The 15331-nt window shown below is 38.5% G+C and overlaps 1 protein-coding gene across 2 annotated transcripts in view; it reads right to left on the reverse strand.

Moving 5' to 3' along the window:
* The window catches only part of map3k3 (mitogen-activated protein kinase kinase kinase 3), a 29206-nt gene extending 14349 nt beyond the window's left edge, over nucleotides 1-14857 (reverse strand). The window contains exons 1-7 of one of the 2 annotated variants that reach the window (XM_077212729.1): nucleotides 13487-14857; nucleotides 6172-6214; nucleotides 4851-4943; nucleotides 1275-1405; nucleotides 1141-1181; nucleotides 672-771; nucleotides 134-235 (exon numbers count right to left, since the gene is read on the reverse strand). In XM_077212729.1, coding sequence (XP_077068844.1) covers nucleotides 134-235; nucleotides 672-771; nucleotides 1141-1181; nucleotides 1275-1405; nucleotides 4851-4854 — 378 coding nt within the window. In that variant the 5' untranslated portion in view covers nucleotides 4855-4943; nucleotides 6172-6214; nucleotides 13487-14857. Of the gene's footprint in view, nucleotides 1-121; nucleotides 236-671; nucleotides 772-1140; nucleotides 1182-1274; nucleotides 1406-4850; nucleotides 4944-6171; nucleotides 6215-13486 lie in introns of both variants that reach the window. The other variant, XM_077212728.1, reaches the window with a different exon arrangement.
* Between the last annotated feature and the right edge of the window lie 474 nt (nucleotides 14858-15331).

Genomic DNA, 15331 nt, shown 5'->3' on the forward strand with positions numbered 1-15331 from the left:
ACACACACACACACACACACACACACATTAAGCATTTAGAAAACATTTTGTGCTCTGCACCATTTGTCTTCTTTCTAAATTGAATTGGTAGATATTAACATAGATTGATTGTAAGTCTCACATTGCTTTGTACCTGTGTCAGCAGCATGATCTTGATGCTCTTCATGTTCGAGCTGCGGTCCAGCAGATCAATGGCTTTATCCAAGTCATCCTGATCACGCAGGGGAATGGACAGCTGTGTGTACAAACAAATGCGCAAATACACTTAATACATACATTTAGTAGAGCTGCCTGATTGATAAAAGGTGCAGTCAGTATTTTTTCGTTTGCTTAAACATTTCAGAATAAGAAATTATCTTTTGGGGGGAAAAAAAGTTTAAAACGTATTAACTAACGCTATCATCTGTTTCGTGTCCAACCGCTGCAGTGTAGTCCAATTCAGGAGCAAATAACTCTTAGTTCCCGATGCTTTAAATGAGTCATTCAAAAGACTTATAAATTTAGGAGTTACAGTGAATCAGGCTGATGAATCCTTTATACAAAATAATACACAAAATTCAATCAATCTACCCAAGAAATAGGACTAACAGGACATTAAATTATTGAGTATTTTTGCTAAGTGACCAGACATAAGCGAGTGTCAGTGAGTGCATTTGAATGGGAATCAATACCTCATTATTCATATAATGCAGGTCTAACTGCTGACCGAAGAATGTTTTGACTTTCTGCTGGACTTCCTCAAACTGCACAGGCCGCCCAAACATCAGAATCCTACACAAACATATATAAACATACACACACGCCACACACACAGAGGGGGGGGACATCAAACAGGAAGCTGAGATTTCTTTAGATGTGTAACCCAAGGCGGCAAGTCAGGTCGAACACACAGTCGGATCTGCAGAGTGCACACATTCCTGCGAGTACACCTAGCATAGCTGTGGTCTGTCCTGGCAGCCACAGACAAACCACAGTCCTTTCCCTTTCCACTGTGTTACCAGTCTGAGAGCTGAGAGAGAGCATGCCTGTGTGCATCTGTGTGTAATCTCTCAAAATCAAAACCCCAGTGTATTTTATTATTACTTTTATTTTAACACATACATGCATGCACATTCAAGTAGAAAAGAAACTTAAATTCACCTTCTTTCACCACAGAACTCAAACTTAATCCTGACATCCTCCTGAGGAGAAAGAAAAAGAGGTGAGGTCACATCAGGGTCATATAGGACTAGGAGTCACAAGGTCACTGTTTCCACTGTATGTATGTGTATTACCATTCTGTTGGAAGAGCTGGCAGTGTTGACAGGTTTAGGTTTTGCCGTCTCGTAATTTGACGCAGGCTGGCGCCTGGTCATCTGCAGGGCCACTAGATCCTTCATAATTGAATGGAGAGCCTGTCTCTCATCTGGGGAGAAAGACAGAGATACATATTGCAAAAACTTTAGATAGACAAAGACCGCAAACTCACATTAAAACAACATTTATGGGACAGATCATATTTTCATATTAATTTTGAGATTACATTTAACAGTGTTAATTAATTTTAATTAAAGATTTACTTTAAGTGAGTCTTAGATGAGGCAAATTGTATCTTAATGTAAAAATAGGGGTAGGGCTGCATTATTAATCGCAATATGCATGAAATCGCATTTAAACCGATATGGCTTATCACTATTATGAAATCGCAAAGGCTGCAATTATTTTTTATGCGTAGCTTGTCATTGATGCACGGGCTCTGTAAACGCTGCTCCATCTGAAAGCACTTTGAGTTTGAGTCACTTATAACGCGCAATTGAAAAAGCAACACGCGTCAAACATCTTTTCAAACATCAGAAGCATTTATGAACCGCTTGTCCAACAAAAAAAACAACATTTAAAGGGGTCATATAATGCCATTTTTGTACCAGCTAATATGATTCTTTAGGGTCTAAATTAAAAGTTTGTAATATACTTCATTTAAAAATTCTCATTAGTATTGTAAGAAAACACTTATTTGACCTGGTCAAAACAGCTCTGTTGTCAGCACGCCGTTTCAGTGCATATGCCTTTAAATGATAATGAGCTTTGCTCACCCCGCCTCTGTTCTGTGCGTACACCGTTTGTAACACAATAACCATAACGCGTTGTTCATTATAAACGTGGGATTATGAATTATATTGAGAACGTTGTACATAGAACACATGCCGTAATGTTCCCTGAGTGTAAACCTTAGCCGCATTCATCGTGAAGCTAGCGATTTGCAAAGATTAATATAAAGGTTAATAAAACGCTACACTCACTGCAGTTCTTCTGGAGGTGCAGGAACACGAATAGTTGGTATCGATTCATTTTTTCAGGAGCAGCTTCTTAGTAAAACCAGCTTTATACTCCTCGTTTATAAAGCAGTCTGGTGTGTGAAATGATTCGCGCAAACATGAAAGCATTGACTTTGATAGTGGCAGTGGGGAATTTTCCCTTCGAAAACAAACTCAGGCACTGCGTCTTCAGCGGATTGGATTTAGGAACATTAAAATGACTGCGGTGTTCCTTATTGCACCCAAGAACAGTACACCACTTCGCTTAACGTTAGACTCCATTCTGCTCATAGACTGTGCTCCAGCATACTTTTCGGCACAACACCGGTCCGCGCGCACTATGATTGACAGCTCGATCACGAGCGAGGGCGGGTCTGTGTTGAAACGCTGCTGTCAATCAACAATCATGGGAGGGGCGTGCGATCGTGTGACGTCACAAAATCGAACGGCTCGATTTGAGGCAGGGGAAAACATATAAGGAGATTAAAACAAAATCACTGGATGGATTTTTATCATTATATGATGGATGTGTACAGGGACTGCCAACACACATTTCAGTACAATCAACTTATAAAAGTGCATGTACCATTATATGACCACTTTAATAACATGCTTTTCCTCCAAACTCACTTCATAACGACAGTTGAGCTCATCCTTCTTTGAGATGATGTGGCTTCTTACACAAAATAAGGAAGTCGTGTGTTTATTAGTCATGTTTAATCAATCAAAGCGTTTCAATCTTCTGTTTATCCAGCTACAGCGATAGGGATTTCCTGGAATGATGTGTGTTATCGTACTTCTACTGCGGGGCATGTTTGGCATAAAATAAATGTATTTTATGTACATATAACTGCGCATAAAATAAATCGCAGCCTTTGCCAAATCGCGTTATTATAAAATATTATCAGTCAATAAAGGTAAAAAAAAAACTCTCATACCAGGTAAGTTATAACCGATATGATATGCAGCGTTTCCTATTAATTTCCTAAACTCATGCGGCCCGCCATGGTTTCATTAAGAATTGTTTTTTTAACTTTTCTCTTAATAACATAAAAGGTCACTGACATTGCACCATTGCTTTGACAAAGTATCCATCAAACAAACTAAAATCAAAAATGAAACCAATTTGTGTCTGACCCTAACTGCGGTCAGTGAGTGGCTGAATATTTAAACCAAACAAGAGATTATGTTGCAGAAACTATAAACTTGCTATACTGTTACAACACAGGTGCAGAAGAACTGAGAGGATGTTCTGCCCTCCTTTGTGAATAAACACTCACAGTCAGACGACTAGACCTGCGTCAATGCAGAGAAGTCTGAGAGAGGGAGATGACCGTGTTTTTGAGATCTCTGTTCTCATGTTTGATGTAAGAATGAGCCGAGTCTTGGCTAAGCTCACTCAGGGAAAATATTTGCAGTGTGTTCTTTGGATGGACTTCACACACCGCCTGAGAGGGAGACAAACAGAGAACCCACTAATACTGGGAAACCTGTGTTAGAAAATGGCAGATCAACCCAAGCAACAGACTCAACTGCTGAATATCTGTGCGTTCATGTGACCAGTGAGAACGTAAACATCACTTTCTGTCTCCATGTTTCCCTCTGTCTCCATTTAATCATCTCACAACATCCTTTTAATTCCAGATATCACAGTTGTTTCCAGATCAACAGCAACTTGTCTGTCATTTAGGAAGGCCCTGATATACTCACAGCAAATTTATTTTCCGTGTTTCACTTAGAGGTAAAGGGAAGTTCGAAAAACCTTTTCAGCGGAATAGTGTTAACGAACATTCGAATGCCATTCAATTAGATGACAAAGTAAATATGTCCTGCAGACTTTCCACTCAACAACAAAATAAACACAGCAAAAATGACAGAGGTGAGAAAACAGCAATACATATAGCACTTTGTACAATTGATTGGGCTGAAGCAAGCAGATTTACGGGATTAAAAATGATAAAGTGTCGCTTTCAATTAGAAGTACTTGTGCAAGAACTTTTACAACTCACCATACACTAATCTATACATACATAATTTACAAAGTAGGTTTGGGGTCAGTAAGATTTTTTTCAAGAAACTTCATACTTTTATTTATTTAATCACATAAACAATGCAACAGTTTCCGCAAAAATATTACGCTTGAGCTTCACATCATCATATTTGAATGATTTCTGAAGGATCATGTTACACTGGAAAGTATTGATGCTGAAAATTCACCTTTCCTTCACAGGAAAACATGACATTTTAAAATACATTAAAATAGAAAAGTTCTTTTAAATCTTAATATTTGACAATATGAATGTTTCTACTGTATTTCTGATTAAAATGCAATATTGGTGAAAATAGGATTCAAACGTTTGGGGTCAGTACGATTTTGTAGTGTTCACTTCAGTGAGTGAGGGGGACTTACATTTTTTTACTTTATCTATGATTGAAATTAACTTAATATTGTATACATTTAATTTTCTCTATTTTTATTTTCATAAAAGAATTGTTTGAGCTCAAGCAATAATTGAAGACCTCTTATATATGATTTTAAAAAACAAGAGGACTCACTCATTTTGACGGTATGAATGTATGTGCTATTGATTGAAGTTCAGGTTTGAAGGTCCTCACACACCCTTTCCTCTAGCGTCACCCATCAATGGCCTAGAAATGGAACAATATTCAGGTTATACAGAAACTCCCGATAAAATGATTCATCAGCTGTAACTTACCTATCTACCAACAAATGTAATCTGAGCCACCAAACAATGATATCAGTCAACAGCACCACCACAACAACAACAACGACATACACTTGTTAATGCTGATGGTGAGGAATTAGTTGCAACATCTTGTAATGTAGGCTACATCAAACTGAGTAGCGCATCACTGAGAAACAACCTGCTCAAGTCATCCTTGCGATCGGATTGATATGGTAAAATCGAACCCATAGTTACGGTCTTTACAGTGTGTACAATCGCTGAGCTTTAGGAAGCCTACAGAGCTGAAATTCAGTTATAGTAATAGTTTCGTTTCCAATACGTGCTGTAAGCAGTAGACCAATCACAACAGACTGAGCCATCTGGCCAATCAGAGCAGAACAGGCTCACGCAAAGGGATTTAGAAAGACTGAATCTTCGGAGTGCTTTGGACGAATAGTCTCATAATCATTGAAAAAAGTGATGTGCAATGTATGTTATGAGGGGGAAAAAAATATATAGGCTATATATATATATATATATATATATATATATATATATTTTACCTTTGATGCATGTAAACCTGTTGTAGGAGACATCCAAACAAATTAGGAACCTTTAAAATAGCATTATAGGGGCACTTTAAAATTGAGTGATGCTAGATGCTCACAACCCCCATCTGAAATGCAGGAAAACTAAATGTGGAATGTTTTACATATGTGACGGGATGATGAGAGTATATGCTGTGCGTGCATGTTAGTGCACGTGAGACCTGAAGGACTGTAACATGATCCTCTGCTGGCACAGAGGAACTAAGGCACAAACCTTCCAGCCAAGGGGAAATGAACAGAGGGAAATATTTACCATTTAAAAATTGCCAGATTTCAGCTCCACAGGCTCGATTCCAGCCATAAAAGTCCCTTTCAACAATGCCATATTCCCTATAAACACTATCACTGAAATATTTTCAAATTTCATTTGGCCATGAATAAAGGTGGCTCACATTAAGAAAAAGAATGTGAATCAAAATGGCTGTACTGTACATTGGATGTTCTGTATTTTAACTGAGGTTTTGTCTTATTTTTCAAGGCTAAACAATTTTACAAATCATTTGGTGCATAACAATATTGTTGACCATGTACTGGGAATTCTAAAACAAATTGCTAATTTTTATAAATAATTAAAACTCTTACCTTGTACACTTTTGATGTCCTTCAAAGATATGATCTGTTCTTTCTGAAAGAAGAAAAAATTGCTTTACCACAAAGGTGTCCAAATTATAGTTTCACATAATGTTAACCATTTCTCTGAAGAAATCCATTTAACCACAGCTAAACTCTGTGTTATGCATGGAATATGTAGTGCCAGTATTTATTTACCAAACAGTCGGATTTTATTAGCTTAATTTTTTCTGTATTAAAATGTTTGAGCACATTTCAGTATTCATCGCTAGTATATTTCACAAACTACAGTATTTTCTACAAATGCATTTGATGGACAATATCAGTGTTGATTCTGCTGTAACTGAGGTTGTGCAATTTTTTTGATTAATCGGGATATTCATTTAAACAATTCTTAAAACCGAAAGATTAATAATTTACACTATGCCTATTTTCAGTGGCTGTGTAAAAATGACTATGCAGCAGGTGTCAATGCGTTTTGCTGAACTCCCTCGGCTGAATCTTTAGAGCCATGACAAAATAAATAATAATTTACCCAAGCTGTGAATAGGAGTTCTGCATTGACTGATGCAATAAAAAGGTTATGTACCACTAAGTCAAGAAATTAATTTTTATTGAGTTGTCCTTTGCAGACTGTATGCAAAAACAAATGTATATCGTGACCAGCGTAGTCAGATTCATGAACAAATTACAATATGAAGTGTTCAAAATCAAACTGAAACTAGTGTAGCCCAATTTATCAAAACATTATTCTTATGAGTTGGTTCTTTTAATAAAATTAAAATAATAGATGAATCAGTTAAAAAAAACTGCCTTTACCTTAATAATTTAAATAATTTACAGCATTAGCCTAGAGAAAATTTCATATGCAACTTTACTATTCAAGTAAAATGTATTCCATATGTTATACGTTAAATTTGTACTAAATTAAACAGTTATATTAACTGAAACATACACAAGTGAATCAGAATTAAAATCTAATAATTGAATCGGATGGAAATCAGAAAAGACAGGAAATCTGTATCAATACTCAAGCCTTAGTTAATTCAGTTATTTTCATTAAATACAACACTAAATGCATGCAAAAATGCCATATCAAATCTATACAATGTAAAGGAGATTTTACATCCTGAAGAACTCAAACCAGGTGAGCTTTTGAGGGGCAAACCGTCCAATGGTTGCACTAGAAAGTCAGCAAAATCTCATTAGAATTCTTCCATCAGCATATCCTGACTTTCAACAATGAAGCGCTGGATAGGACTGCATCATTCCTAATGACATTACCTGCCCTGCCTGTGCTTCACTGTTAGACTTCATTTGACCTGCAAAACTCTTTAGATGCAATTACAGCGGCCTGAAGAAGAGAGGACTAACTGGACATTGCTAAAAAAAAAAATTTGCTCATCCTTCCATATTTATGGTCAACGCTGAAATTATTAACTAAATGGATGAGGTAAGGAACATGTGCACACATGCGTGCGTTTGTTTCAGCGCCTCCAGTCATGCAACTTCAACTGAACTGAGAGAAATTACAGAGGTCTTTCATTTGCACTCGTTTAGTCAAATATGGATGGCACCAGGTGGCCTGACCGACTGAACCTATGAACATACTGGACTAGACGAGCAGCGAATCCATGCGGCTTCCTCTGATATTAGGCTTTATATACCTCCAAGTCTAAGTGAAACAGACCCTCACCAGGAACATCATCGCAGTTTCCTACCTGACTTTAGATCCAACCTCTGTCTTTTCTTCCTTTCCAATTAAACCAATTTCACTCTGTAGGATAAATCTAGAGTCTAAACTCACAAATGTAATATTTTCAAGCGGGTTAAAAAGTAAGGCAGAGATTCTTAACAACAATTAAATTTTTTTTTTTTTAGATGATATTTTCAAATGGGTTACATTTATTAATAAATACATTATTAAAATAAAAAGTTGTATTTGTTAACATTAGTTAAAATTAGTTAACTGTGAACTAACATGAACAAACAATGAACAGCTGGATTTTTGTTAATTAACATTAATTAAGATTAATAAATACTGTTACAAATGTATTGCCCATTGTAAGTTAATACATTACAATAAGGTCTCATTTGTTTAACATTGGTTAAAGTGCTGGAGGCATCTGTTGTGACAACATGCCAGGACACCTGTTCTAGGGGAACTGCTGCCCACAGAAATGCAAGGTCTTGTGCAAAATGATGCGCAATACAAGCACTATTAACCGGAGTGAATGAGACATACAAGTGAGAGGAGGCAGGTGTGTGTCACTTTGCCGTCGGAGAAAAGAGAGCGAGAACTAGCAGGACCGCAATTTCTGCATGCAGGACAGGAGCATCCTGACACTGCTGAACCTGGGGGGATGCCGGGCAAACTGAATCGCATAGCCAAGTTTGATCATTTGAATGACCCAGCGAGACGGCCTGGTAAGCCAGGCTTGCAGAGACTGCGCAAGGGGGACCAGTGGGACAACAGATGTGCCTGCAGTGTGGCAGCACTGTGGAGTGCAGGGGCCCGCCCGTCCCAGCGTGGGGCCGTGAGTGTAGTATCACACTTACCTGGCTCCACAGTTACCGTGAGGGAGAGGCTGGAAACACGTGAGAAGGCATTGCGTCCTCGAGCCGTAGAAAGAGAGAAAGAGGAGTGGAGGGGCCGCGGGGATTGACCTGACGACGAGAGAGATCCCACTATAATGCTCAGATCCCCCTGTGTATTAACCAAATGGCAACCTTCCGGTCTCTCTCTTGAATCCAACACGAAAGTGACTTAAACTGCAACTCATCGTCTGGCCAACTTTACAGAAAAAAAAAAATAAGTTTACAGCCTGGTACAAAAAGCGGTTTGGGTCTATATAGCTAATTTTGCCCTTCATGACAACTGTGAAGGGAATGATTTTTTAATTTTTATAACTCGTCCGTTTACATTATATTAAGCCTCATAGTTCTGCATAATTAAGGGTGTGGTCACTTGAGTAACAGTTGGATTATCACTGCTGTCACTACTAGCCGTTTGTCTGCTGTCTGTTAGCCGTCACAGCACCTCAGTTTCAGTTATCCAGGAGTGATGCGCTGCCAAGATCGTGACGGCTGGCTCTGCCCACTTTAAAACCTACGGATGACGTCACTGACACTACGTCCATATTTTTTTTTACAGTCTATGTCATTAACCGATGTGGCTCTCTGCTGGGCAGACAGACCAGATCTGGGAACAGCAGAGGGGACTTCACCTTTCTCAAGATATTTGAGACTCAAACTCAACATCGCGATGGTCATCTTCCCGGAGTGGGTACATGACTCAAAGAACGCTACCTCAGCACTCTTACGACCCAGACACTTGAGGCATTGATCGTGGCTGTCAGATTGTGGAATATTTTTTTAAATGTACTTTAGGCATAAGCATTTTAAGAATTTATTGTAGATGATGTGGTTTTCTTGTGTCTAAGACACTAAGCAATATGTAGGCTAAAAAACACAAAGGTAAACACACATTGTAATGAAGTGTCACATAGGCTGAATATGCCGAAAAGGCACTAGCTGAGTTTCCATCTATGTATTTTTAAACAAATTGAAATGGAAAATATAAAATGCTGTACAGGAACACCAACATGCAAATTGTATCCCTAAAATGAACACACAAAAAGTATAGGCCTAGATTCCATAAGATTTGTATATGATGGAAACACATTAAAATAAAAGAATTAGTGGTTTCCCCAGTGGCTACTCTGGCTACAATGGCTATTCTCACTTCCATACCCATTTTTCACAAATTTCCTGAGAAGTGACCTTTTTTTCTGTTAAAAAATAGTGTTTTTAACAGAAAAAAATGTTTTTTACTTTCTTTCTTGGATGGATATTAGCTACTGACCAAGCACCAAAAAACTGCTGCTATGGTCTTCTGTTGAAACCTTAAAATGGTTCATGGAGCGAAACATTATAGAGAACCCCTGAATTAAGGTTTGTAAAAGTTTTTCCTTATTGAATCTCTAATCCCCTCTCGGTCTCATTTTCCTTCTCTCCTGCTAAATTACGTTGTGGTAAGTATGTGTGGAATCTGGAAAGGGGAGAAGGCTGCCCATGGGCCCGGTCAGCTGGCCTGGGCCTGCATTGTTATGCTTGTATCCCCTTTCCAGTACTTGCCAGAATCTCAACAATTTTCTCTTACCATTCCCGCTCTAAAAACCTCCCGCATGAATTTTGGCTGTTTAGTCTGTGGCTGGTTTTCCCAGCCACGGCGCTGAGGCTGTTGGCTTTTGCTCGTGGAGGGGATTACAGTACATTCCCCTCTAGGGTTCCCAACACTTTGGAGTGGCTAGACTAAAACTGTTCCTGTCAGCTCTGGGGTAGAGATGACAAGTTGTTCTAGATGGTGGAAAAGACAATGTTTTATCACTAGGTCATGAACTGGCTAAAACCCCACGTTACATCAAACATAAACAGATCTGACACAATCTGTGTAAGTTGTGATGCAAAGGCACATTGACATTCAAAACCTGCTAGGGATTTTCTCAACACAGGCAAAGCACAAAAATCATATTCACAAACTTATTAAATACATTCAAACAGGAATAACTCTTTGCTGACTGTCAGCTCTGTACCATGCTGCTGTTATCTTCTTGTATATACTGTAAACAAATGTCTGATTTAAAGCTCCTTTGGTATCTGAGCCCTTTCTTTATGAGGCAATTCCTAAACTTCAACATTTCTAAAATGTAGACCAGCGTACTTGTAGAAATGTTAACAGATATGCGTGTAATTTATGGTTTATTCATTTATAACAGAGATTCCAGACCAGCTCCCCAGGGTACTCAGCATTGGAAATATTTCAGTTTTACTAAGTTAAACATGTGAAATAGATGTATTCACTAGTGGTCAACTGATACAGGTTTTCAGTGGCCAATGCTGATATCAAGAATCAAGCTGATCAATAAAAGGCTGATACATGTATAATACAATTCAATGGTAGCAAATAAGTTAATGGTAGCAAAAAAAGGTACACATAATGTGTGTCCATGTACAGCCTAGTTCAAGTTCATTTAAGCTGGGGAGATGAATAAATTAATCGGTCAAGTGGACATGGTCTATTTATAGAACTAAAAAAATCGAATTGATAGCTAACTAATGATTACTCTCCATTTTTTGTGCAAACGTTTTATTTATTAGTTTTGGGCAACATTTACATAGCTGCAGAATACGGTTGTCAGTCCTGTATTTAAGTCCATAATACAGTTATGTTCAGACAGACACAGTACAGTTATTTACAGGTGTGACAACAACAGTCTATAACAGAACTCACACCCTCAAATTTTCAGGATTTAGAACCGCACTCTAGGAAAACCTGCATAGTGTGTACAAAATCGTACCGGTCACTTCCAGCAACGGTGAAATAAGCTGTGTGTCATCTGAAGGTTTAAGATATGGTCACTTCTCCACCAGAGTTTCTCCTGTCAGTTTTGTGTTTATAAAAGATATAAAAGCTGCTGTCAGTTAATGAAGATCTGATGGATGAACTTGCAGCATGATTGGACTCTTAATGAGATTTTTAGTTTTATGGATGTCGCCATCTTTGATATTACTTTGGTCATGGTCGCTATTGTTACTGGTTAGAGTATAGGGGCTTGACTCCCATTGCAGGAAATACAGACAGTCAGGCCCAGTGGCCATCGGATGAACCTGGAGAATTCCCGGTGGGCCGCTCATAAATTGGGCCGGTAGGGCCACTTTGACAAACGCAGGTCTCTACTTCATTTTCAATGAGAAATCACAGAAATCGGCATATCGCAGGCGGTTCTAGTAGTGACAACCGTATGCAAGCTGTCCTCGTACAGCTGTCCTCGAAAATTACTTGTGCATCCACAGCTCTTTGTATTGGTTATAAATGTTATAAATATTATTATATATTTCAAAATTGTGCACGCAGTAAGGGGAGCCACTTGACTTCTCCCCGCTTTCTCTACTATTGCTTGTCTGATAATGGAACTAACTAACACTGCAGACATTATGCGAGACGCTATTGTAAGTTGCTGTGTGAACGGGACATTTTGAGACTCACACCTGTAAGTAGCTAAATGTGGTTGTCAATCCCAAAAACTGACAGTGTGAACAGCGCCTAAAGCCCTATTAGGACTGGATTAGTATTATCTGGGGACCTCGTGTAATTTAGAAATTACCCCCCCCCCCCCCCCCCACACACACACATCTGAAATCGTGTGGCGCATTCGCACGGGATAAGTGGAGTCTGTGATTTTACTCGAATTTACTGACTTATCTCCCAGATATGATGTCAATAGGCTATTGCTTGGAAATGTCTTGTCATTATAGGTCTAGCTGTATGATATAACATAAACAGAAAAATGTTCCTTACCGCATGCTGCTATAGCCTACATGCCATTCATCTCAATCTAATCATTCTTTTTGTTTTTGCTCTTCTGATGATTTTCAGCTTTTTCTTTCTGCAAATTGTATAGTTGTGTATAGCAATATGACCAAGCACCCAAAATACTAGACTCTCAGACAAACTCCGCAGTTATTACAAATGACTAGAGGTCACCAGGTCATACATATCCCATGCGAATAGGGCTTTTATGATATGAATCAAAATAAATGTGCTTAGTGAGTGTTTTCCACCTCCACTATCGGTTACTTTTTTGTTTGACATGGCTTCAATAATATTGTAAGAGCTAAATGATACAACAATTGCAATGTTATAGAGCATAATTTAAAGCAAAATTAACAATTTCTGGTTTTGTCGATGACCCCGTCATTAAACCTTACTGATGTTGCTGAGGGGTTCATAAGACAAACAAAGGTTGGGAAACAATGACCTTGAGCACTCATTCCCTACTGTAAAACTCCAACAATTTGAGCATTCGTTTGTTTGCATGAGTAGCTACTTGCATGTCATACAAATGATCGAGTTCATACCAGAACATATAGGCAGGTTAAAATAGAAAACTTATGGAAACCGAGTTATGACTTATTACCAAACATCAAAATATAATTTCTAATTCCATTTTAATGCAATATCATATTTTCCCATTTCAAATCAAACACATGAGCATGGAGACCTCCATGTACCTCCATGGTAAATAATATTCGTTTTTCTACACGATTCCAGCACTAGTGAATCAGTTTACACCTGCTGTTCGTCACACATTGTGTGCATATACGGTGCATATTTTATGAATGACAAGAGGGGAAAAACATGGGCATGTCAGTTTCATTAGTCAAGGCTGTCATCCACCCAAAATACAATATCAAACCTGTAGCTAAGTTGTACATACTGCATTAATAGCAAGAGTATCAATGAACCCCACGTTAAAATACTCACCTGAGCTTGGGGTGAATTGCACGCAATTGAAGAGGGGCTCTTCACTCAGTCACTTTCTGTCCTGTCTTCGGAAACTCGATGTAAATCGCGATGACAAACGTAATAGCAACAGTTAATGTAATATGACTGTCCACAAATTTCCAGGCCGCTGCCATTGCTAACGCGCTTTCAGGCGCGCGGACCCCTGAGGGTCTCCCATTTCATCCATAAAACTTATTCCTCAAACCAGTCAAGAGAAGAGAGCTCTTTAATACACAAAAATACGTAGTCTCCAGTTTATGCTGAGAGAAAGTAGCAGTTTAGTGACTACGAATACAGCATGGACGTTTCATGAAGCGACATATCTTTATAGCTTTGTGGAGAAGGCATAACTACTGCATGGAGAGTTCAAAATAAATCTAAATAATAAGTTTCACGTCCAAAAGCTTAAGCAAGAATGTCTCGTAACAACACTAATGTTGCAAATATAAGCGAGTTGCGTACATAAAATCCATTTGTATTTGCAGACTGGAGGAAAAGAAAGGATTTCCGTAATTCTGGTGGCTTCTTTTCCTGCTAGGTTTGCAAATTTTCCCCCTCCGTTGATGTGTCTGGCCAGCTCACTTGCACGAACGTACAGTTTTCACTTTTCCTAGTGAAAGGCGAATCGGTAAAAGTCCGTAAATGTTCGTTAATCCTGCGCGTAACAACTTTGTAAAGCCAAATAAACCAGAAAATGAGCCCTCAGCTCGATGATTGGACAATCTGCGCATTATTATGCGACAAATGATTATGAGTGAAGGCATGTGACAGTGAAAGCAGCATTCGTGTATCCACTTTACCGAAGGAAAGGCGAAAAACGTATGAGGATAACTGCACAGGAAAACCACTGTCGAAGATCTGGACAAAAGAGCGTGCGCATTACAGTCAGCGGCTACTTGAACTTCGAGAACAAATTGCCTTTTCCGTTGATGACGGTTAAAACTCAGCGAAAGTTAAAACTCCGCGAAAGTGCGAGAAATACGCTCCCCGAGGGCCGTTCAAGCGCTTTTGGTGATATTAAGAGTGAGATGAGATTATTCGGCGACATTAATCGAAGCATTCTCGTGATGTTGAGGATGATAAACAGCAGATGCTAGAATGAATATTTAGCGCAGTGAGTTTCCTGACAGCGAAAAAGCAGTTCGTCACCGGAACACATAAGCTCGCTTCCTTTAAACCAGCCAAAAGTTCGTCATGTTTATGCCCGTGCACGGATAAAATTGCTTTCACTTTTTTTTACTCGTCGTCGGTGGAAAAATGCATTGTATAACGTTTTTAATATCCGTAACACGTTCAAGATGACAGCTGTGTTTAAGCACACGGACTTCAGTGTACGCTCGGGGGCGTGCTGTTCCTTTCTTAAGTTCTTGTTTGGTGACGTAAAGCGCACACGCACAGCGTCGCTGCCGCGCACACATTTATGACGTAAGATTCAGACGTGAACTTTTTCAAAGGGCGGTGCTGTGTTTAGGTGAATAACGTGATGCATTAAACAAATGCACAACATAACCTTTCACACTGTTATCATCCAGGCAATAATTTTCAGCAAAAATGTCTTACTGTGATTTGTTTTTGTATTTGTATCTGGGACCAGGATTAAATTACAATATTAACGATACTTTTAAATAGACATTTCAAATGAAAACGCTAATAATTGTGAATAAAAGGCAATTACATTCATCTCATATTTATTCCCATCTGCTGTATTTTACACATGCTGTTATTTGTTTTACTGTCTTTATATTTTAAAAGTTTTTATATTTATATAAAAACTAACTTTTTAATATATCGTTTTAAAAGTAGGCTATTAAACACAATCACACT

This window comes from Siphateles boraxobius, unplaced genomic scaffold (assembly GCF_051911475.1).
Source record: "Siphateles boraxobius isolate OS27281-9 unplaced genomic scaffold, OSU_SipBor_1 66, whole genome shotgun sequence".
NCBI classification, from domain to species: domain Eukaryota; kingdom Metazoa; phylum Chordata; class Actinopteri; order Cypriniformes; family Leuciscidae; genus Siphateles; species Siphateles boraxobius.